Here is a 24,182-nt window from a genome sequence, read left to right as displayed (position 1 = left end):
GTTATACAACTGAAGAGTGAAATAAATGTATATTCTTTTACTTGAAAACCTTGAGTCAGTGTTCGTCTGAATTATAGTAATTGCTGTCCTTTGTGTGACTATTTGGTACTGCTCACTTACTCTTGAGATAAGTCTGGCTGCTCCGCTACTGCTACCACTTTAACTGTGAAATTGTACTGTCACTTGTCTTAATTGTGTGTGGTGTTCCGAAAGGGTGCTGCATATAATTCTGCATAACGGGCACTGCTCGCTGGACACTTTCTCCAGGCGCAATCCAGAGTTTGGTCAAGGGGTTCCAAAGGACCTTTTTGCTTTGTCCTAGATTTGAGGCAGGTCATCACAGCTCCACCCTATGTTCTTGTTTGGAATCCTCCACAAGGATGGAGGAAAAGGGACCGGATATATGAGTAATAAAGTTGCTCACTGTAGTGACTAGAATACTCATAGGCCATAGTCCCCCTTCTTCCATACGTCCCACCTGCCTTCCCCCGCTATTATGCCAATGGCTAATATGTACTAAGAGTAGCCAAGTATCTAAGCGTCCAATGTGCTAAAAAGGGACTAAGGTGAGGTGCCAGAGGGCGGGGGCCTCGTGGGGCATTCCTACGCCAGAGGCCCGCCCTATACTAAATTTAAAGGGGAAGCGCAAATATTCACTGCCAAAGGTTCCGGTACCGTTCCCATGTTGGGGGACGCCCACAAGAATGGAGGAAAGTGGACACTGGACTATGAGTACTCTAGTCACTACAGTGAGTAACTTTAATTTTTCCCAGACTCTGTGATCCTTGGCACCCCCTTAACAGGACAGCTTCCGATCCACCATTCAAGCACTGGTCCCACCATTCAAGCACTGGTCTTATCCCACCTGGATGGGGGCAATGCACTTGTCGATCTCCCTTGTGCCCCTGATACGTGTCCTACACGTGGCCGCATGCCTCAAGGGTTTACGCAGAAATAACCATCTCTTCGGCCTTCATCGACTCTCTCTGCACGCACAAATCATCTTAATGCCTTGCTGCATCATCTATAAGTCAGTCGCCTTGAGTCACCCAGCTACTTTCAGCGAATCACAGCATCTCCGTCTGACAGCGCACCACCCAAAGCCAGTATACATGCAGACATGAAATGTGCTGATGATCAAAGGAAAGGACCAGAAAAAGGACTCTTCAACTGAGGCCATCACGTTACAACTGTGCCACCTGACTCACAAGACCCCGTCCGCCCCTGTCCTCCCTGCACCCCTGTTACCTCTGAAAAGCGCTCCGTTATGGCATCTGTACTGTTGTATACCTTTGTAAAGCACTCCATTGCTTCTTCAAGCTAGGTCTGAGCTCAAAAAATACCATATTGATAAAAAGGCCTTTGTCTCCAGGGCTTACAACTCTTTTAGAGCCACTGTTAAGTCCCCACGTTCTCAAAATCATGACGCACAGTCCAGCTTTGGCGGCCATCAAATTGCCTTGAGTGTATTGAGCCACCTACCTTTACGTATCTCAATTCTAGATGAACAGCCATTAATTTGTCATGAATGAAAAAGCCACCAGGAGGAACCTGTGATGGTAACTTACAAAGTTTCATTATGATTAAAACATGTTTTTTTAAGTAAGATCTGTTCGTAATCCTGTCTTTGCAGTTCTCAAATTTTAAGACGTACAACATGAGAATCCATCATTTATTTAAATCTCAAACTTATAGTAGGTATTGTATGAAAATAATTGTTTTTGTTACTTATTTTTCTCTAAGAGCTACATGCTTTCCCGATGTTGGAAAACTAGATGTAAACAGAAAGCTACTTCTGATGCCATCCGTCAGGTATTGCACCTCTTTGCCTGGTTTAAGTGGGTTAGTTAGAGTAATAAGTAATATTGTTGTAACCTCATTGACTCTGTATAGTGTTTTGTTTAGGCTGAAAGCAGTTTTAAAGCTGTTCCCAAATCTGACTCTTAAGTCATTTTCTAAAACCTATCAATTTATTTGATCTAAATGCGTCTTTGCATTTCTCTTGGGTAAATAAAGTCCAGAAATACATTAGACGCTGTGCATAGTGCAGTCTCAGTGCTGTGTGAATTTCTTACTTAATATACTTAAACGTTACATTTTCAGTATTGCTCTTAGTGTGATGCCATGTCATCATGATCGTTGCCCCCAAATGATCATACAATTCGCTTTTAACAAGGTGTTCACATTGTATGATGTGAATAATTGCATGGTCTTCGAACATTGAAACCATGGGAAGTACTGTAAGCATTGAACTGTGCTTTAATCAATACACAGTATCAGTGCATTCTAGTGATTGCATAGCTCTGCATTTCCTTTGAGCTTTAAAGTCCAGAAAGCCGCCATCTTCTCTGTTGGACGCTTTATTTGCTACCAGGAATGCCTTACTTTGTCAGTCAAAATGTATAGGTTAATTCTATTTATCTGGATTCCGTTCATTCTCTGTGCCTTTTTCTACATAGTGGAGCTTTATCCCCTCCTGCTGGCCCCCATTATTTGTGTGTATTTTGAGGGAGAGAAATACTTGATCTTTTAAAAGCTCCGGTACCTGGGTTATTTGAAAGCAATTTTTCAGTCGGGGGCCCACTAGAACCGTGTGCTGGTGCACAAACAGACAAGACGGTACATCGCTTTGCCCAAAAACCTACCACCTACAAAGTCGTCCTATAGAATGGGCTAAGGCAACATCATTCAGTACATTTTCAGAAGATGACTTGCCTAGGACCATGATGTTCCCCCAGGAATAGTTTGCCCTCTCTAGTTGTGAAATCCAAATCTAAGGGTTTCCTCAGGGGAACAAAAGACAAAGTTTGGTTTGTAAACTACTGAAAGGCTGCCCCATAAAGGCTTTGGTACACGTTATCTAGGCCTTGCCTTATTCAATAGGAGCGCCTATTATATTTCAAGTTAATTGTTCCCTGTTTAATATCGTCTTCAAGGGTTTAGTATCCGTACTTGACATCTGGGTAATACATTTCTCTTTAAGAAATTACTCTGTAAAAGTGGCGCACATTTTACTACTTACATTGCAAATGGATTTCTCTGGCTCATCTGATGCAGTCACCTTGCACGTTTTTGTAGTTGATATATAGTCAGTAGCACATCAAGCAGCACCATGACAGCTGTGATGTTTTTGATGTCTTCGGTGAGGCCAAACATTGCAGCACTCAGAGTATTTTTTAAGTAAACTGTTTCACTCTGTTTTTTAATAAATATTGGGGAAAACACAGAAAAGCATGAACATTTCAATTTTACACCCACAAGAAAATTCAGCAGTTTTAGTGAGTTGCAGTAAATGATCTGATCAGCAAAGAATCTCTTCTTTATCATCTGCTGTAGCCTTAAATAGGAGGAGATCTAAATCTAAAAGATCATGTGGAATCTCTAGTTGTGTAGTTGACTTTATAGCTGATTGAAACATGCCCACATTTCTAATTAGTTTGCAATTTATGTTGCATTTCTGCCTTACTACTGTAAGGATAGTCCGGATACATATATCTCCTTTCAGGTTTTAAACAAAACACTAGCTCAGAAACGACCCTCACTTTGCTTGAGACCTTGTTTGAAATCATCTCACAGTTTATTTCCTCTCAGAATGTGTTGGTGAGTACCCTTTTTCAATAAATAGTCATTAAATTGGGTGTTGGACCAAAAGATGATTTAATTCCTAAATTGCAATGGGATTGTATAATTAATTATCACTACTTATAGGGATCATGTGTCTCCCATTTCATTCCATTTATCTTATTAGTATGATTTTTTAAAATAATTTGTATGTCTTTTTCACTAACCAAATCACAATGAAGAATATCCTCAGATAGGATTTGTCCTTGTGGTCTGGTGGAGCTCCTTGGATAACTTCTTATTTAGTAGTGGATTGTTTATTAACTGAAGCATGTTTTTCCTAATTGTAACTTTAAATGTAAACATATATGCAGTCCTCTTTCCTCCGTTCTGAGGGTACTATCTCCCCATGGAAACCTTGCAGGTGTTTTGTTTGGAAATCATTTAAAAAAAAAAAAAAATATATATATATATATATATATATATGTATATATATATATCTCCATATATCCAACTGGGATGTGCCTATGTGTCAACTCCTCTTCGGAGGCACAACAGTTTCACCGCCCAGCTCTTTTTTCTACACAGACTGGGCCAGATGTGCAGCACACTCTATGGATTGGTTTCTCTTCTGCACTTAAACTCGGTCACTCAGGTTCTCTTGTAACCGCGGCATTATGGATAGGACTATGATAGATGACACACTGGCCATGTGCTAACTCAACAAAGTGGTGTGGGGCCATTGCCTCCGTGCATAGAAAATATGTGACAGTGGTTCTGATCTCTGGAGAACTGCGACTCTCTGACGGCAGCCCACATGGGCGGAAGAGAATGCTACAGCTGATGCCTTGAGCAGACAGACTTCAGCCTCCCACATATGGGAGCTCTGCCAGGAAGTTCTGATAAAATTCTTCTCCTTTTGGGGTTCTTTGTAAATGTACCTTTTTTTGCTTCCAGTGTGAACTGGAGTCGTGAGTTATGCTCCAGGGAATGTTCTCATCCGGGAGCTCTAGGAGTCATGTTGACGGACGAGTGTACATTCGGTTCTAATGAGAGTGCGCTTCTTCGGAACCACGTTGATTCTGATCGCTCTGGACTGGAGCCAGGGTTCTTGGTATCTGGATTTGCAGGACATGTTTATCTACCCTCCTTGGTGCCTTCTGAGGGAAGTCGATTTGCTCGAAGGATGAGCTTGAGGTTGCGCCGCTTTTGAATATAATTCAATTATATATTCTTTGTGGCTAATAGTTGGGTTTATGGTTCTGAGTGGGTATCTAGTCCTATTGCCAGAAAAGCCCCACTTGCACAATGGGGTGCGTAAAGTATCTAGGGATGTTGTCTGGATTGGAATGTTCCAGATGTCTGGAAGGACCTAATGTGAATATATCACTTGTGATTTACATGTGTATATCTATAATATGTATATTTTGTTTTACATTCATGATAAACAGTCCGTAATTCACTTCTTCATGGTTACACATATCATATTTTACAAAAGCAGTTTTGTATAAAAACAAGTATTTATTTTTCAGAGACATAGGCTTTCCTTGGATCTCCAATGCATTTTGTCGTAAGAACCATCTTCAGGGGCCAAGTTCTAAAAAAGAATAAGAGTAATCGAATGCATTTTGTGAATTCTTTGTTGCACAGGATATTGCTTCATAACTTTCCATCCAATGATTTTATATCTTAATTACCTGCCTATATGGTCTTCACATTTTTCTTCTCGGGGAGCTTAATTTCCTTCTGTCAGGCTGTGGAAAGTATTTTCTTGTTCAGGTCTGCTTCTAGGACCCACAATCCTTGTATGGGATCTGTGGTACAAATAGAATAAAGTGGTAACTTATCATTTTTGTCTGTGTCTGCTCAATTCTTCACAAGTGGTTATAAAGTCATACCTTGGTCAATGGGATCTTTGATTATCAGTTGGATTTTTGTCCTGCTGTTACGCTCACCTGGTATCCACGGGGACACCACCCACCCCTGGTCTGATGATTTGCACTCTCGAACCCTCTCCCGGTCCTTTGGTAAGGCCTCTGGTTAAATATTGGTCTGCAATATAGGAGAGCTGGATTCAATACCAGATTGTCTTTGTTTTCCACCTCCCTTGGCCTCAACTCCTTCCTCCCCCTTGAACCTTCTCCTCACCTTAATATTGTAAGAGGTGGATTCTCCGTCCTGCTCCTCTTGGCAGGGGCGCGTAGATGTGGGGGGGCGAGCAGCGACCAAGTTACTTCACTGGTGGAAGCCACCCTGTGGGAATCCAGGCCTGGTGGGACTCCGTAGGTTTTCTGCTTTACAGTCTTTATATGCAGTTCTTATGTTCCTCTTAGTTCGAATAATAATGTCTTGCTTCTTTCCTTTTAGGTATGGAAAGGTATTTTGGTGGTGTCATGCAGTTTGAAGATGAGCATGGGTTAGTAGGCGAGAGCGCAGTGTGCGTGATGCTGTCCGGTGACTAATGCGCATCGCTGTTTCGCCTTTTATATTGCTAACCCGTGTCTTTTCTCTCCTTGCAGGTTCCGATGTTCTTCGCCGAGCGCTGTAATGTTCCAGCAATGATACTGACCAGGAGATGACTACCCAGGTAAGAATTGTGTGGCTTTCTTCATTCAGGAGGAAACGTGAGTAAACGCTTACTAATGCTGTCTTTCTTTCTCCTCTTTCCAGGTTATGGTATTCCAGGATGCATGCAGTGCTGGATGATGGAGTTCGTACCCCCGAAAAGCCCCCCCCCCCAAAGTTAAATAGTCACAAGTAAATAGTCCCATTCTAATGTTGGTCTTCATGATGGGTATGAGCCTGGCGCCAAAGGCGCCAGGACTGACTCCAAGAGAGTCTTGGATGAGGTTTTAACGCCTTTGACCTGGCCCTAACTGGAAGGCTGACTTCCCAGTGAGGGCCAGGGGCAAGGGTCATGACACCTGGTGGCCTGTGCATACATATTATTTTTTTTCAAGATAGATATTTTATTTATTATTAACCAAAGCAATAACAATTAAACAGTAGACATCAATATTGGCATAAGCTTAAAATGGCACAGTTCATTGTAATGTTAAGAAAATCATAAAATGATCATATATTTCATTCACAGTGTTTGGCCGTGGAACCATGGGTGGCAGAGAAGAGCTCTGTGCAGGGGAGGGTGCCTCGACTTGTGATTCAGTCTAGCCAACGGGCAGTAGGAGGCTTTTGCGTGAGGGCTAGATAGCATTCTGCATAGTCCATGAATGGGGCCCAAGTGTTTCGGAAGGGATTGAGGTTGCCCATGCAAAGTGCAGCGATCCTTTCCGCTATGACGATCTCCCAACACTTGGCCCACCATAGTGGGATAGAGGGAACCTCAGGTTGCTTCCAAAGACGGGCGAGGGCTACCTTGGCAGCTGTTAACAGGTGTGTACACAAGCAAGCTGCATTCCCTGACGTGTCCCCCAGCAAAATTATTCCGGGATCTCACAGGATATTGAGACCTGTAATTGTTTGGACATGCGTTAGTTCCCCTTTCCAATAGTGCGCCGCTTTAGGACAGTTCCATAGGAGATGGAATAGCGATCCCTCCCGCGGACAGTCTCTCCAGCAGTTCGGTGATGGGCTTACGCCCGCTTTGTGCAGTTGGGCTAGTGTGATATAGTACCTGAAGCACGCCTTATACCCCCCTTCGCTGTTGGTAACACATTGGGTGTTTTTGTGAAATCTTGACCGTATTTTGCTCCTTGCCTCTGGCTCCAGGGGGCGCCCTTCTCTTTCGACTCTGGGCTTGTCTTTTCCAAGTGTTTGTAGAGGGTGGATATCTTGCCCCTCGGGGAGGCGGGGGGGGGGGATGTCAGTGTGAGTTCTTGAGGCGTTAGGTCCCTGGAGCCGCGCTCTTTAACGATGCGTTGAGAAATCCGGTGGCGGATCTGCCTGTAGCGGAACCGTTCCTCCTCGGGGATGTTGAACCTCGCCTTGCAGTCCTCAAATGAGTGGTTGACCGTCCTTTAGAAAGTCTGAAATTCTGTGAAGGCCGCCCTCCTTCCACTTGGCAAAGCTGCGGTTGCAAATGCCACGGGAGAAACCCAGGTTACCCCAGATTGGGGTCAATGGGCCCAGTGAGCTTTTGATTGCCCATTTCCCGGCCGCAGTTCTCCGGCTGTCCATGTTGCTGGTAGCGGGTTCAGAGTGTGGGAGGATCTCCAGGACTGGATATGTGGCAAGTCGAGCAGGGATGACTTGCACCATGCTTCTTCCAGTTGCAGCCAACGTGGGCAATCCACGATACGTGTCCAGGCAAAGGCGTGTGCGAGCTGGGCCGCTCGCTGGTATCTGGGGATGTCTGGGACGCCCAGTCCTCCCAGCTGACGACTCCGGGTCATAATTTTCCTTGCAATACGAGGTCTTCCCCCCCCCCCCCCCCCCCGATGAATTTCATGATTTCCCGTTGCAGGGAGATGAGATCCTCTTCTGGGATATGGGTTGGGAGTGCGTGGCAGTGGTACAGCACTCTTGGGAGTAAATTCATTTTCGCCGCCGCCGCTCGACCCAGCCAGGAAAGCTCCTGTTTGTTCCACCGTTTGAAATCTGCTTGGAGCGTTTTAAATAGCTGCCTAAAATTGTGTTTGTAGACCAGTGCGCTAGTTTTGGGGATATGGATACCCAAGTATTACAGAGTGGTATTGGCCCATGGGATCAGGAGGTCGGGCACAGAATGTCTGTCGCTTTGGTAGGTTGATCAGTAGAGCTGAAGACTTATCCTAGTTCACTCTGAACCCGAAGATTGCACCAAATGACTCTAGTTCTTCAAGCAGGCGTTGCAGTAACATATCCGGGTCAGTGATGGTCAAGAGGACATCATCCACATAGAGTGCCACTTTGTGTTCAATCCTGCCCACAGTGACCCCCCTGATGTTTGGGTTAAGGCGGATTCTCTCGGCGAACGGTTCCATAGACATGGCGAATACCAGGGGTGACAGCGGGCACCCCTGACGGGTCCCTCTGGATATGGGGATGGGTGCTGATTTCCTACCGTTGACACAGAGTTGTGTTGATGGGGACGCGTAGTTTGCCATTGCCCAAGTTATGAAATTGTGGCCCAGGTCCATGCTAGCCAGGGTGCTCCGAATGTAATCCCAGTTTACTAGATCAAACCCTTTATGTGCGTCGAGGAATATTCTCAACAGCGGGGTCTTCATTCTATTCGCGGATTCGATAATATTTAGTGTTCGCCCAACATTATCGTGTGTCCCTCTACCCTGGATAAAGCCTGTTTGATCTTTGTGTATTAACTCGGGGAGAATCCTGCCTAGCCTGGCTGCTAGCACTTTGGAGTAGATTTTCCCCTCTGTATTCATCAGTGGTATTGGCCTGTATGAGGCCGCCTGTTCAGGGTTCTTCCCCGGTTTCTGGAGTAGGATGGTAGTTGATTCGGCCATGGAGTTTACCTTTTTGGTGGATAGGAAGGAGTTGAACAACAGTGTCAGTTGCGGAATTAAGACGCGTGCGAATGTTTTATAAAACTTGGACGTCTGCCCATCTGGGCCTGGAGCAGTGTTCTTTAGTGATTTTATGGTGTCTAGGATTTCCTCTGCAGAGATCGGGGCTTGTAGGGAGTTGAAGGGGGATGTAACAGCTGGGGCGTGAAATGACGCTAGGTAGCGTTGCTGCTGGGCTCTATCCTCTGGAGATGAGGACGGCCCTTGCATGAACGACTTATGGTGGTTTACCAAGGTTTCTATTTATGTCTAGAGTGGTGAATTTGCTTTTCCCATCCTACCCTTTAAGGCTTATGATGTTGTTTCTGCTGTGTGTCTTTCGTAATTTGTATGCTAGTAACCGGTTTGCCTTATTGCTTTTATGATAATAAAATTGTTTTGTATATGCCAAGGTCTTCGCGGTGCGGTCGGCCCAGTGCATCTCTAGCGCCCTTCTGGCTTTTATTAGCTCCCTGTCCGCCTTTCTAGAGTATTGGGTCTTTAGTTCTTTTTCTAGAGTGGAGACTTTGGAGTCCAAAGCTAAGCTTCTGTGCGGATCTTGGAGACTCTGACCTGCTCAGCAGCTGCGCTGATAAACACCCCTCTTATTACCGGCTTCATAGCCTCCCATAAAAGTCCAATTGTGACTTCAGGGTTCTGATTTTCCTTGAAGTAATTGATCAAGGCATCTTCCGCCTCTCCCCTAATCAGCTGGTCCAGTAGAAGGGTATCAGTGAGCTTCCAGAATCTGGGAGGTGGGTCGGGGCCCCCCAGGATCGAAAGGTCCGCCGACACTGGTGCATGGTCGGATACCATGCTTGTGTGGATTTCAATGTTGCTAAAGCAGGGGAATAGGGTCCTAGTGGCTGATAAAAGATCAATTCGGGAGTGCCCTCCATGTGCGTTTGAGTATTAGGTGTAGTCGCGGGTCTCTGGATTGGTTACCCTCCATATGTCTACTGTGCCCGACTCTCTTAGCAACCTAGCGAGGGCCAGTCCTCGGGTGATATCTGGGTTGGATGGGGGCAGTGATTTATCCCTTGGGGGGTTCCGGGACTGATGTAAAGTCCCCCTCCCTCCCCCCCCCCCCCGATTAGGAGGTACCCCGTGGCGAAAGTTAATAGCGGTGGGAGTAACTCTAATATGAATTTGTCCTGATTTGCGTTGGGGGCGTAGATCCCCGTGATTGTAATTGGTTGCTCAGCAATGTATCCACGTATGAGGAGATATCTGCCGCAGGGTCCGTTTTGACCGTGGGGTTGAATAGAGGGAATTTGTCGCTTAATCGGATCGCCATTCCCCTCTTTTTCTCGCCACTGGAAGAAAAGAAGCCCTGTTTGAAGCGCTTGAATTTGATTTGGTGCTCATCGACTGGCAAAAGGTGGGTTTCCTGGAGAATTACTACGTCCCCATTTAGCGGCACCAATCTATTCTCCGCCACTGGAAGAAAAGAAGCCCTGTTTGAAGCGCTTGAATTTGATTTGGCGCTCATCGACTGGCAAAAGGTGGGTTTCCTGGAGAATTACTACGTCCCCATTTAGCGGCACCAATCTATTCTCCACCGATTTGCGCTTCCTTGGAGAGTTAAGACCCTGGACGTTCCAGCTCAAAATGCGGACTTCTCTAACGTTGTCCGGGCCTATTGATTATAAGGGAGCGGTTGGTTCTGTGCGGCTAGTGCTATGTAGCAGCAGGGGAGACTTTGAGGGGTTCCCCTGTGTGTGTGATAATGTGCTGCGATTACCGATGTCCACGCGTCAAACTATAACTGTTAACTGGGGCCCCTGGGGATCTGAACTGTTCCCCGGTCCCTTAACTACCCCCTCACCCCAAACTGTTGGAATGAGACTATAAAGCTCATCTGTGGGGTTGCTAGCCAACTCCGTTGTCGGAAGTTGCGCCCCGCAGGGTTGGAGGATATCTGCAGGGTCGCAGCATTGTGGGCTCAGGGGCAGTGCAGATGATGTTGGTGTGAAGATGAGTACTTAGCTGCATGCATATAGTACCCCCGTGGGTGCTAGCCCCACTCCCTCTCCCCTCTACCGGGGTGAGATCGGGGAATCTGGAGCGACATCGATGCTTGCATGTCTCTGGAGTGCTCCGGGGGGATATGGCACTAACCTGTCATATTAGCTTCGGGTGGGATACTGAGATTCGCCGACCACTTCGGATCATACCGCTTCCAGAGGCCCCGGGGCCTGTGGCGCCCGCCGGCACGTGACCAGCGGCTGGATGTTGGCGAGCCGGGTTGTGATTGGGAGCGTGTAGCAGGCTCTGAGTCTTTGTCGGTGGATCCTTTTCCCACAAACCGTTCCGCCTCCCTAGGGTTGCTGATCTGCCTGCGAGATCCTTCCCATTCGAAGCATAGAGCTGTTGGGTGACCCCAGCGGTATTGTATTTTTCTTTCTTGCAGCCATTCCGTTGCAAGGTCTTGATACAGCGCAATGTTGGCACCTCTAAAGGTGATTTGCTTCAAGGACCTGGCCTCCCTCATTATCTCCTCCTTGACCCTGAAAAAGTGGATTCGGGCGAGAACGTCCGGAGGGGAGGATGATGCTTGTCTTGGCGCCGTGCGGTGCACTCTGTCGATTTCTAGAGGGGCACTCTCCGGTAATGTTAATATGAACCTGAACAGGTCTTTGGTCAAGCCTTCGAGCTCTGCGTTGGTGATTATGGTAGGGATTCCGCAAATGCAGATGTTGTTGCCACGGGATCGATTTTCGCTATCCTCCTGTTTGATTTCGAGTGCGTCGCACCTGGCTTCCAAGGCCGCTAATTTGTTTAAGCCACACTTCAGCTCGAATGTGCTATCACACAAGCCATTCTCCACTTCCTCGGTGCGCTTTTCCACCTCCTCCACTCTTCTGTCCAAAGAGGCGATCTTTTTAGTGACTTCTTCTGTGCTCTTTTGGATCTCTTTCGTAAGGGCTAGTAGAAGATCTTTTAGATCTGTTTTAGTGGCGAAATAGTCAGTCTGCAATTGCTCCATAGTGTGGGTGCCCCCATGTGTAACGCCTGCAGCGGGGTCGGACTTTCCTGCTTTATTCTGGCATGTGTTGGTCATCATTGTTGTGATGTCTGCTTGTTTTGCTGCTTTGCCACTTTTTGACATGGCTCCGCCGGATGGGAGGTGTAGATGAAAATGCTACAGCTACTCCATCTGCTTACAGATCCGGAGGGCTCCCGCGGGGCAGAAGGCAGAGCTCTGCCGGTTGTGCCCTGCATCGAGGGGAGTTGGCGTGCGCCTCTGTAATGCTGTACCTTCTGGTCTGGCGTGAGGGCTGCTGCATTGTGTTTTAGGGTGACTCAGTGTCCTGTTGTTCTCCGCTGTGGTGGTGGGATGCTCCTGGGTTGTAGTTCCCTATGGCTGGGCCGGTGCATCGCCAGCCGGCTCCACCGCGGAGGACCCCCGGGATGCTGCGCTTGATGCTTGGGTTGCGGGCCGGGGAGATTTCTGGCTTCGCTCCCAGCGGTTCTGAGTTAATGCTACAGGGTGATGTGTGAAAAGAGTTCCGAGTGGGGACCGCTTTATTTGCGAATGGTGCTTTACTTTACTTGCGGGCTGATCTGTTGAGTCGTCTGCGGGTGTGCTTGGCTGTGCTCGCACATGCAAGAGGGCTCTCCAAGATGGGACCGGGTGCGTAGTTGCTGTTAGCTGAGGGGCCGGGGCCGGCGGCAGCTGTCTGGCGCTCTCGTGGATGTGGGCTGCCCCACGCGCTGGTGTTCCCTCTGTTGTGGACTGACCTTTTATAAGGGCCGCTTACCGGATCATTAGCTGGTTCCAGGAGTCAGCTGGGGAAGCGCCAGGGTGCAGACCCGGCTGACACAGATCTGCAGGATCAGGCAGCAGGCAGAGTGTCCGAGGATCCGCCGCCGCCCCCTGGGTCGCAGGAGGGGGATGTTGCAGATGTTGTGACCCCCCCTTGATGGGTCTTGGGCTCAGCCTTTGTTTGATTTCCCCTGGTGCGGCGTGCGCTCGGGCGCGGCCGCCGGACCTTGCTGAATGATGGTAGGAGAGGGCAGAGTGGAGCCCCAGACCCCGGTGCGCTGCTCTGAAACCTCCGGGCCAGGGGAGGTCGCTGCCTCGCAGATTCCCCCTTGGTGGCGCTGGACAGTGCTGGAGGGTTCCTGCCCACTGGCTTCCCGGATCCGCGATTGCGGGGACTCCTGGCAGCAGCAGCCCGCTGGGCGCGCCTCCAGGGCCACGTACGGGGCTCTCGAAGTGGTGCTGCACAGTGGGAGCGAGTCCAAGCCCCCATGGTGGCCCGCGGCTGGTTGGTGCTGGTGGTGGTTTGCTAAGAGCTTGGGCCACACTATGCTTCACAGCCTCTCCCCCTCCGCAGCCGCCATCGATACGGGCGCCCACCTGCCATTTTAGCTTTCTTCCTGCTCGTTTGGTGGGAGAACGTGGAGCCCTCCTGCCTCCGACCCTGCTCACCAGAAGCAGTTGATGTTTATGCTTCGGCCGTGCCAGACATAGTCTTGGTGGCCGCTTCAGTCCGCAGGGATTCGCTCCGACGATGGGGCTGACCAGGAGCGCTCATGGAGCCATGCCGTACGGTCGGCTCCCGGCCACGCCCCTATCCGTGCATGCATATTTAAAGTTAGCTGTTGCTCCCGGGTGGGGAGGGCTATAATTATCTCAATTGGGGCTCCATGATTGTGCTTCTGAGTTGCTTCTCAACTTTTGTGTGTGTTGTAAATGCCTACTGAGGACACTAAGACCGCTATAAAGTGGTTGCCTGTGTCCCCAAAAGTGTTTATATATTTTTATTGCCTTTGTTGATGATTGTGCATTTTAAATGGGGAATCCAGACCCGGTAATGCTTTCAAATGGCTAGAATGAGTGTTACATCTCTATTCATACATAGCTGTTACAATATCTATGGCTGATGTTATTTATATGTATAATATCTGTGGTATTCTCATATTGGAGTAAATGGTTAACCAGACACAGATACTTTATTTTAATCCTAGAAATATTTGCAAAGGCACAACATATTACGAATCATGTTCTGTGCCATATACCTGGGAAAATATATGGTGAAATCATTATCTAAAATAAGTCATGTCCTGTACAGAGAAAGTGACAAATAGGAGCGTGTGATGCTGGAAATGCCTTAAGGCGGGACAGGGCCTCCTAGTCCTTGCCCTACCACTTCTCTGTGAGTTTGTTCTCCGTTTTCTGCCACTGAGGTCCAGCCTGAACCTCTGGCAGTGCAGCATGTACCCATGTTTTTCTTTTGTTGAACAACATCCATGGGATACCCGTATGGCACCCATGGGTGGAGGTACACACTTGTGCCCATTCTGTGTGTTTTTGGGCAGTGTATGGGCTGGTGGCCGCTACATGCTGACTTGGCAGTGGCTCTGAGTATCCTCCATTTTTGGACACCCAGGCCCTGCCATAGGAATCAAAGGATTCCTGCAGTAAGGCATGATGGCCCCTGTGGCCTCTTGGTTTATATTGCCTTTTACCTTGTTTCCAAAAGTTCTGGGAAGCCCTGACCCTGTCCCTTTCTCCTGACTGGATGTTGGGTGGAAATAGCATATATTGCTCTGGGCCTGACTCCTGTCAGACTGACTGGAGCCTTCCGAGGGGCTGTGTGTTGTGGGTACACTGTTGGGGTGGGACATGTATGAATTGAGTCTGAAGTGAACTCACATGCTGTGTTATGGGTGTCTGGTTTCTGTGTGTGACACACAATGAATCAGACAGCCCTGACTAAAGTGACATGAATGCAATGTAGTATGCTGAAAAGCTGGGTACTTACCTCAATCCACATTCTGTGTTGTGTCTGGGTGGAGTGAATGACCTGAATGCCTGTGAGACTGAGTCTGGCTCACAGTGAATGGGGAACAGATGTGTTTATCTGGTACCTCTGACTTACCAATTTGCTCAGAAGCTGAAGCAAGAAGAAGCTGTTCCTTGAAGCCCTGCTGGAGAAGTCTGCTGCTGCGTTTCTTTGGTAGAACACAACAGCTTTTGTTTTACACAAAGACACATCCACAGAGGACCTGCAAAGGGGTCATCTCCCGAGCTAGGCCACTAGAAGGCCGCTAACTTCCAGGTCCAGGCGAAGGTACCTGACATGCCCTTTGATGGGAAGAATCTGTTTGGGAAGGCCGTCGATGAGTTCCCCCAGGCCATCAAGATGGATACGGAGACGGCCCGTTCCCTCGACAACCTGCAACAGTACAGCTAGTCTTCTTTTTGCTCTTCCATGGAAAAATCGAGCAGGACACCAAAAGGTTTCTCCACGTCTTATAGACAGCCTTCCTGATCCTCAACTAAAGAAGCCTTCAGAGGCTGCTCCCAGACCTGCGGTAGCGGAGGACTCTGTTGCACGCAGAACATGCCGCTGTCGCCCAAGCAAGCCTGAACCGGCCAAGATGTCAGTCCCCATGTGTGCACCCCAGTGGGAGATGGGCTGACTAAGTTAGTCAATAAGTGGCAAAAGATCTCCACCGACAGATGAATGCTGGGCGCTCTCGCCCAGGGGCACACCTTGGCATTTCAATGCAGGTGTCCTCATATTCCGACGGTTCCCAGTCAGGTGCAGCACATCCATCAGCTTTTGGAAGAGGTACGAGCCACGCTACAAAAAGGGGCGATGGAGCTAGTTTCCAAATGACTCCGGGGCTCCGGGGTCCATTCCAGATACTTTCTAGTTAGTAAGAAAACAAGGGGCTGGAGACCCATTCTGGACATATGACGTCTGAACAAATACTTAAGTCCCAAAAATTCAGGATGGTCACATTGATGCATCTGCTCGGCCAACTGGAGAAAGGGGATTTCTTGACGTCCTTGGACATGGAGGACGCCTATTCCACGTCTTGACTCACAATAAACATGGGAAATGTATATGATTTGTGGTGCAGAGACAGCACTACCAGTTCAAGGCCCTACCATTTGGCTTGAAGTCGGCCCCAAAAGTGTTCACAAAATGCCTGGCACCAGTGGCGGCCCATCTGTCTACAGGGCATACATGTGTGCCCATACCTGGACTACCGGCTGATAGGTGCCCGCTTGCGGGAGCTGGCTGACAAGCACACAAAGGCGACAGTCCGACTATTAATGGATCTGGGATTGTCCATCGACTATTCAAAGTCCTGCTTAATGCCATTGCAGAACGCGCTGTTCCTCTGCTCCATACTCCTCAGTGTCTTGCCTGGCATTGCCCTCAGAGGAGAAGCTAGCAGCCATTCAAGGAAAGGTGCAACGACTGTCCTCGGCGAAGACGGCCACAGTGTAGGCCATCAAGTCGTTACTGGGCATGTCATCCTGCATCTACCTCGTCTGTCCCTGCAGGTCGCAGATGCGACCCCTACAAGAATGTCTAGATGCCCATTGGATACAGGTGTCCGAAAGTTTCACGGACAAGATCCCTCTCAACGAGGAGTTCGGGCACGTGATAGTGGTGGGGCGTCCATTCCAACATCACCAAATGCACAGGATTTCAGAACCCCCCATACCAGGAGACTGCCACCATGGATGCCTCCATGGAGGAGACGGATCTGCATATCAACATCCTGGAGCTGTGGACAATGTACTGGGCCCTCAAGTCTTTCCTACCATCTCTGAAAGGCAAGGTGGTGAAGATCTTCATGGACAACACCACCCACCACCACCATGTTGTACATCAGGAAGCTGGCATGGATTCACATGCAAACCCTCCCTGCAGCCCCTTTGCGGCTCTCCTTGGTCATACTGCCACTTTACGTGCTTACCAAATCTGCAGATGGCTGCCAGAGGAGGGGCTTAGGGAGAGGACTGCCATTGGATGAGGATGGTATGACCCAGCGGACAGTGATTGGATTAGAGGGAAAATACAGTTTTAAAGTGAAAGTTTAACTGTTTTTCTGTTTACCGAGGATTCCCTGCTGGACGGCAGGGAATAATCATGAGCAGGTGAATCCGTGCCAGACCCGTGCTGGAGAACTATAGTTAGTTAAATAACTTAAACCTTATTCCCTAACTTTTCCATTACAGGTTGTCCAGGTGCTGCTGGATCTTCACACAGAATTGTATTTCGAGGAGATTGGGTCCTCCGACGTATTCCATATCTATGACAGTAATCACCACAGCTGTGCTGCTTCGGAAAATCTTTCGGCGTCTGCGTCAATGAAGCCGATACGCCGCCCTCGAGGACCTCCTCCGATGTCACTGGATGTTATAAGTAGGACACACGACGCCGGTAGCCTCTGTTCCGTTTTTTCCGCAAACGTGTTTGCTTCGGCAATCTCGGCGCGCCTCGGCTCTTTGGAGATTCTGTTGTTTCTCGGTTCTTCGAACTTGTTCGTTTTGTGAAGTTTCTTCTTCGTGAAGGATGTCTACCTCGTCTTCCACCCCGCGTCCGGGATTTAAGAAGTGCGTGGACTGTGGGTCCAAGATGTCGGTTATGGACTCGCACGATGCCTGCCTCTGGTGCCTCGGGGAGGCCCATGACTGTGTCGACTGCCAGTCGTTCACGTCTAAAGCCTTGCGGGAGCACAAGAAGAAGTTATCGGTAGGTAAGGTGTCTAAGCCACGGAAGTCGAGGTCTGCGGGGCATTCGACGGACGATTCGAGAGGCGACTCTCCGCATCGTTGTCGGAAGTCCAGTGGGTCTCGGTCCCAGAGTCGGTCTCGCCACTCCTGCCTCTTCGATGCACTCCCGGAAGCACTGCCATCGGTCGCCTTCCCCGTCCTCTTCCGAGGACTCCGCACGTCGGCGGGTCGCTTACCCTACCAAGCGGGCGATGCCGGAGGAATGGGCTTCCTTCGGGAAGAAAATGTTAGCGATTCTCGAATCGCAGGGCACCAGTCCGTCCGCGCCTCCGAGTGGGGTCGGTCGTGATCGGTCGAGAGACACCGCTTGCATGCCTTCGGACTCGGGTGGTCGGCACGATTCGCGGGAGAGGTCCCGCTCGGACAAGGGGAATCGTTCTCGTCATGCCCTGTCCAGGTCCCGGTCCTCGACGCGCTCGAGACCGTGTGAACCTGTGATGTCTTCGAGGAAGACGTCGACGCCGGTGGCGTCGAGTTCCTTGACGGACTCTTTCGAGGCCCCGCCTCCGAAGAAGTCGTCGGCGCCCAGGCTGTCGAAGGACCCACTCGGGGCTCCGGCCTCGAGGCCTGTGCAGTCACCATCGATGCTGTTGGCGCCGCGTTCGGCATCGACGCCGATTCACTCGATGCCCTCAACGCTTTTCGAGGCTGTGTCGACGGGGGTCCCCCTGAGGCTCGATGGAACCCCCTAGAAAGGATCTGGCCAAAGTCAAGCATGGCTTTGGTTCACATTCTGTGCCTTCTTACCACCATCTTGAGTTTATTTCAGAGGTGGATGAGGGCTCTGATGATGGCATGGTTCCTAATACGGTGCCAGATGAGATTCTCTCGGGCCATAGCCAATTTGAGGACCTGAGGCAGTCCCTGCACGATGCTAGTGGGCTGGACACCTCTCCGGAGGTGGAGTTTTGTAGGCCTGAGCCTGGCACTCATGCCGACTCCTCGTACCGGCGCCTTATGTCGAGGGTCACTGAGTACTTGGAATGGTCTGCTCCCCCGGGGGAGTTTCTTCAGGATGACCTTACGGATATCCTCGACCTTGGTCCACCAACTGTCCCGGTACTGCCATTTCATTTGGCTCTACAGAGGAGGGTGGCGGCGGCTTGGACTGCTCCGGAGAGTCTCCCGGCAGTGGGCAAGTCTTTGCAGCGAAAATACTGCCCAGCCAGTAGCGACCCCTGCTACTTGTCCAAGCACCCTACTCCGGAGAGTTTGGTGGTGCAGACGGCTACGGATCCGGCAAAGCAGGCGTCGTATCCTACCATCCGTCCTGATGGGGACGACAAGCGTTTTGACGGCTGGGCAAAGAAAGTGTTTTCTGCAGGGGGTATGGTGCTTCAAGCAGCCAACTCCGTATGTGCCTTGTCACGTTTCACGCACACTCTGTGGAACTGTTTCCTTAGCGGCTGAACATATTCCCGAAGGGGACGAATGGGATGGTTTCCTTGCCATGGTTCAGGATGGCAAGGATGCCATGTGTGAGGCCATTCAGTCGGGTTTGGACATGGCAGATTGCGTCAGCCGGTCCATGGCGGCGAGCACCGTGATACGCAGGTTTGCGTGGTTGCGGAAGTCTGGGTTTGCTCCTGATGTGCAAGCCCGGCTCCTCAACATGCCCTTTGACGGGCAACATCTTTTTGGCTGCAAGGCTGACGAGAGCCTTGAGAGGTTGCAGACCTCAGAGGCTGCAGCGAAGTCATTGAGCACTGAAGTTGGACAAACTCTGCCTTTTCGTCCTAGGGGACAGCAATGGAGGGGAGGTTCCTTTCGCTATTACTCATCCTTTGGTAAAGCGAGAGGAGCTGCCAGTCAAAGTGGCCACCGTAGGAGTGCCAGAGGTGGAAAGCAAGCTACTCGAGGTGCCAAGGCCACTCGGGCAGTTGCCTCTTTGCCCTCAGGCAACGCTGCAACCGCTTCAGCTCAGCATGAGGCCATGTCCCATGGTTCGCCGGTTGGGGGAAGACTGGCGCAGCATCTTGCAGAGCGGCGCACCATTACTTCAGATGTGTGGGTTCTGGAGCTGATAACCCACGGCTACTGCCTTCCTTTCCGGCAGAGGCCTCAAGACAATCGACTGGGGAATCTCTCTTTGAAGAGTCCGGATCCGCTCCTTGCGCAGGAAATTCAATCCCTGCTGGAGAAAGGCTCCCTAGAACTGGTGCCTGTAGCGAAGAGGAACAAGGGATGGTATTCCCCTTATTTTTTGATTTCCAAGAAAGACGGGAGATTGAGACCCATCATGGACTTGTGCGGTTTGAACAAACTCCTCAGGAAGGACAAGTTCAAGATGGTTACTCTCTCTCAAGTCATCCAGGCCCTTCAACTTCAGAACTGGTTGGTGTCTCTCGACCTCAAGGACGCTTATTTTCATGTGCCGATACATCCAAAGCACAAGAAGTACCTGAGGTTTGCGGTTGGCGACTCGCACTCTCAGTTTCGGGTCCTGCCGTTCGGATTGACCTCCGCCCCGAGGGTCTTCAACAAGCTCATGGTAGTGGTGGCAGGGCACCTCAGAAAAAGGGGGGATTCACATCTACCCCTACCTGGACGATTGGTTGATCAGGGCGCGCTCTCCCGAGTAAGTCCTGGATCATCTGTCAGTCACCTGCCACTCCCTCCACAAGCTGGGCTTCTCCCTCAACTTAAAGAAGTCCCATTTGACACCAACTCGGAGGCTCCAGTACATCAGAGCAGTGCTCGACACGTCCCTGGGGCAGTGTTTTCCTCCCCAGGTGAGGGCTCACCACATTCAGCAGATGGTGCACAAGTTTCAGCTTCCCCATAGTCTCCCAGCGTTTGAGTTCTTAAGATTGCTCGGCCTCATGGCATCCTGCATTCTTCTGGTGCCAGAGACCAGGTTGCGGATGAGATCTTTGCAATGGGCACTCGAGCTCCAGTGGTCTCAGTCCTCCGGCAGGATGTCGGACCCTGTTCAGGTGCCGTCCTTGGTCGCCCAGGACCTTCTGTGGTGGGCCGTCGAAGACAATCTGATGAGGGGGGCTCCACCTTGGCTACCCTGGCCAGAGGTGACGATCGTGACGGACGCATCCCTCACGGAATGGGGAGCTCATGCCAACGAGTTGACAGTCAGCGGTCGTTGGTCTCCGTCAGAGTCCAGACTCCATATCAGTCTGTTGGAGCTGAGGGCCGTCAGGCTAGCCCTGAAGGCTTTTCTGCCGACTGTGCGAGGAAAGAATGTCCTGATCCTGACGGACAACACGGTGGCCATGCACTACCTCAACAAAAGGGGGGGTGCAAGGTCTCTTCCTCTGTGCAGGGAGGCGATGCAGCTCGGGTTCTGGGCAATCCAGCAGGAAGTTTCGATCTCGGCACTTCATCTGGCCGGAGAAGAAAACGAGACAGCGGACGCTCTGAGTAGCAGAGCTCGATCTCTCACGAGTGGGAGTTGGCTCAGGAGATTCGGAGATCTTTGCCCTTTGGGGGACCCCTCAAGTGGATCTCTTTGCCTCTAGTGTCAACCGAAAGAGCGAGAGGTTCTGCTCGAGGGAATTTCCTCCAAAAGGAGCCTAAGGAGAGGCGTTCGTGGCGGAGTGGTCATTCCCGCTGCTGTACTCCTTTCCTCCAGTCCCAGTCATCCCGCAAGTACTGTGGAGGTTACGGAAGTTCGGTTCCCGGATGATCCTCATTGCTCCGGCGTGGGCCCGGAGGACGTGGTACCTGGACCTTCCCGACCTGTCCATCTGCCCTCCACGTCGTCTTCCCTGCTCTCACGGGTCAGATCCCTCAACCTTCACGCTTGGTTTCTGAAAAGTTGAGGTATAAGGATTGGGACCTCCCTGAAGACGTGATGGAGGGTGTTGGAGACGTGATGGAGGGTGTTGGAGACGTGATGGAGGTGTTGCTCTCGGCCAGACGGCCAGCAACAAAGTCCCTGTACCGTTGGCAAAAGTTCGGCGACTGGTGCAGGGTTAAGAATGTGGATCCTTTTTCATTTGACATTCCTGTAGTTCTGTTTTTTTTTACTTTCTTTGACCCACATGGGCCTGCAAGTGGGTACCGTTAAAGGTTACCTGGCGGCGCTGTCCATATTTAAGCGCTCGTCTGAAGAGTGTTCCTATTTTAAAATTCCTTTAATTTCTCAGTTTCTGAAAGGGCTCACTAATGTGTTCCCTCCGTCACCTTTCCAGGTGCCCGGTTGGGATTTGAACCTTGTTCTCAAGTTTCTGATGGGTGCTCCGTTTGAACGTTTGCATCATGCCCTTTGAGACTGTTAACGCTTAAAAATGTATTTTTGGATGCAGTCACTTCCGCTCGCAGAGTGAGTTAGTTACAGGCACTTTCAGTTAAACCACCCTTCACTGTGTTTCATAAGGACAGGGTTGTCCTTAGAGTTCGTCCTTCCTTTCTTCTGAAGGTGGTGTCGGAATTTAATTTAGGCCAGAACGTTGTTCTTCCGGCGTTTTATCCTCCTCCACATCCTGGTAAGGAATAGGAGAGGCTCCATAGGCTTGATCCTAGGAGAGTGTTAAGCTTTTATATTTCACTCATGTCCCAGGTCAGAGTGGACGATTAACTCTTCATTGGTTACGCTGGAAAGTGTTTGGGACAAGCTGTGACGAAACAGACTTTGTCTCGCTGGATTATTTTGACTATCTCTGAGTGTTACCGCTTGGCGGGTAAGGACTCACCGGTCAGCTTACGGGCCCATTCTACCAGGGGTATGGCTTCCTCTACTGCCCTACAGAGGGGTGTTCCTATTCGTAACATCTGTGATGCAGCCACCTGGGCTTCGGTGCATACTTTTGTACGTCCCTACTCCCTCGATTCCATCCGGGGACAGGATTTGGCCTTTGGCAAGGCGGTCCTTTACTGTGCAATTTTATTGGGCATTCTAAATTTCTGTTTTTTAAATTCTTTTCCCACCTCCTTGCATTGGTACTGCTTTGGGAGTCTGTCATAGAAATGGAATACATCGGAGGACCCAATCCCCTCGAAGAACAAGTTACTCTCTTACCTGGTAACTTTCTTTCGATGGGATGGTCCGACGACGTATTCCATATCGCTCCCTCCCTGCCTTCCCCACTACAGAATTTCTTATGCGATTGCAGCTTACGTTTCCGCAAGGCTTTGTGTGGTCAGACTGGCAGAAGACTGGTGCCACACGTTCTGGGAAAAAACTGCAACTGAGGCTACGGACGTGGTGCGTCCTACTTATAGCATCCAGTGACGTCGGCCGTCGGAGGAGGTCCTCAAGGGCGACGTATCGACGTCATTGAAGCAGGATGCAGACGCCGAAAGATTTTCCAAAGCGGCACAGCTGTGGTGATTACTGTCATAGATATGGAATACGTCGTCGGACCATCCCATCGAAAGAACGTTACCAGGTACGATAGTAACTTGTTCATCTAGTCTAAAGGAAGCATACTGCTGCTGTTCAGAACTAGCCTGACTTTCTTCCCTATTCTATGCTGATGCACCTCGCTTAAGAATTCACATGCCTATTTAAAACTGTCTGCAGTTAATGCATTTAATACTGATTTTAAGTATTGTGTGGTATCACATATGGTGTATATATTTGCCATTCTTTGAATTAAGTATTTCCAAGTACAAAGGGTTATTATTTAAATCTGTATATATATTCCTGAATCATATTTCATATAAAGAAGCTGTGTTCTCACCCAACATGGTGTGTGGACATTCTTTTGTGGGGACTTTGGGGATTCACTGTACTTAAGAACCAGCCTGCATCACCTCCTGAAAGCTTAAGCCTGGCTGCTTGGCCTTTGCTACCAAATTGAGAGCCCTGGCTGGGGTGTTATGTGCCTTTAGCCTACCATATAGAGGGCAGAAGTACAGATGCCCCCCAACCCCCAGTCTTTGCCGAAGGTAACCTATGTAGCATGTTTCCCTATTGTTCCAGATAAATCTCATTCCCCGATCCTTGATAACCAGTGAGGTTTTGAACTGCCATTGCTCCCATTTTTAACTGTTGGTAGTTTTCCAGGATGGAAAATCAACAATTCAGGACAACATGATTTTGAGGTAAGTTTTAATGGATCAAAAACACAAATATTTAAATTAACATTGTGTTGTTCCTTCTTTGCATGTGGAAACGCCTTGGCGCTCAATGTGCCTTCATTGCAGACTTACTGTGTTGGGTAATAAGCAAAGAGCTGTATTTGACGAGAGTGAGGGTGTTTAAGAAAAACCGAACAGTGTGTATTTAGCTGTCAGAGTTCTATTTTATTATCTGTTAACCATGAAATCTGTTAAGTGGTGAGCAGGAATATTTGAATTGGAAAATGAACTTGCGCCTGCCCTAGTTTTGTTTTTTCTTGGTACAGTAAACATGAATATATTGTATAGATTCCACAGTGGCTAAGAACTATATGTGCGCTCTGCTGTATTTCTAGGGCATTGTGAAGACTGAAAACAATAAGAATACCACTCCCCGAACTGCTAATTCACCGTTTTCTGTTACAACCACAGCTGCTAAAATCAAAAAGGTCTGTAATTAGTTTTCTTTTATTTTGGCCAAGCCAGGGGGTGGGGTTGGGTGTGGCTTTTCTAGGCCTTCCAAGCAGTTAATAATTCTTTTCATTTTGATTTGTTTCTCTTTGTTCCCTGCCATCTGTACCCCATGCCTCTCACTTGTTACATAC

At 49.3% G+C, this 24,182-nt stretch overlaps 1 protein-coding gene across 3 annotated transcripts in view; it reads left to right on the top strand.

Annotated features, from left to right (window-relative positions):
* Positions 1-24,182, top strand: part of KIF20B (kinesin family member 20B) — a 2,369,321-nt gene that overhangs the window by 2,172,193 nt on the left and 172,946 nt on the right. For 2 of the 3 annotated variants that reach the window (XM_069611316.1, XM_069611318.1), the window contains exons 31-32: positions 1,744-1,812; positions 23,934-24,026. In XM_069611316.1, the coding sequence (XP_069467417.1) occupies positions 1,744-1,812; positions 23,934-24,026 (162 nt within the window). The remainder of the gene's footprint in view (positions 1-1,743; positions 1,813-23,933; positions 24,027-24,182) is intronic. The other variant, XM_069611317.1, reaches the window with a different exon arrangement.

The sequence above is a fragment of the Ambystoma mexicanum genome, chromosome 8, assembly GCF_040938575.1.
Source record: "Ambystoma mexicanum isolate Mex_15411 chromosome 8, UKY_AmexF1_1, whole genome shotgun sequence".
NCBI lineage: Eukaryota > Metazoa > Chordata > Amphibia > Caudata > Ambystomatidae > Ambystoma > Ambystoma mexicanum.
The sequence above is the reverse complement of the archived record's forward strand: the minus strand, read 5'-3'. Positions and strand labels throughout refer to the sequence as shown.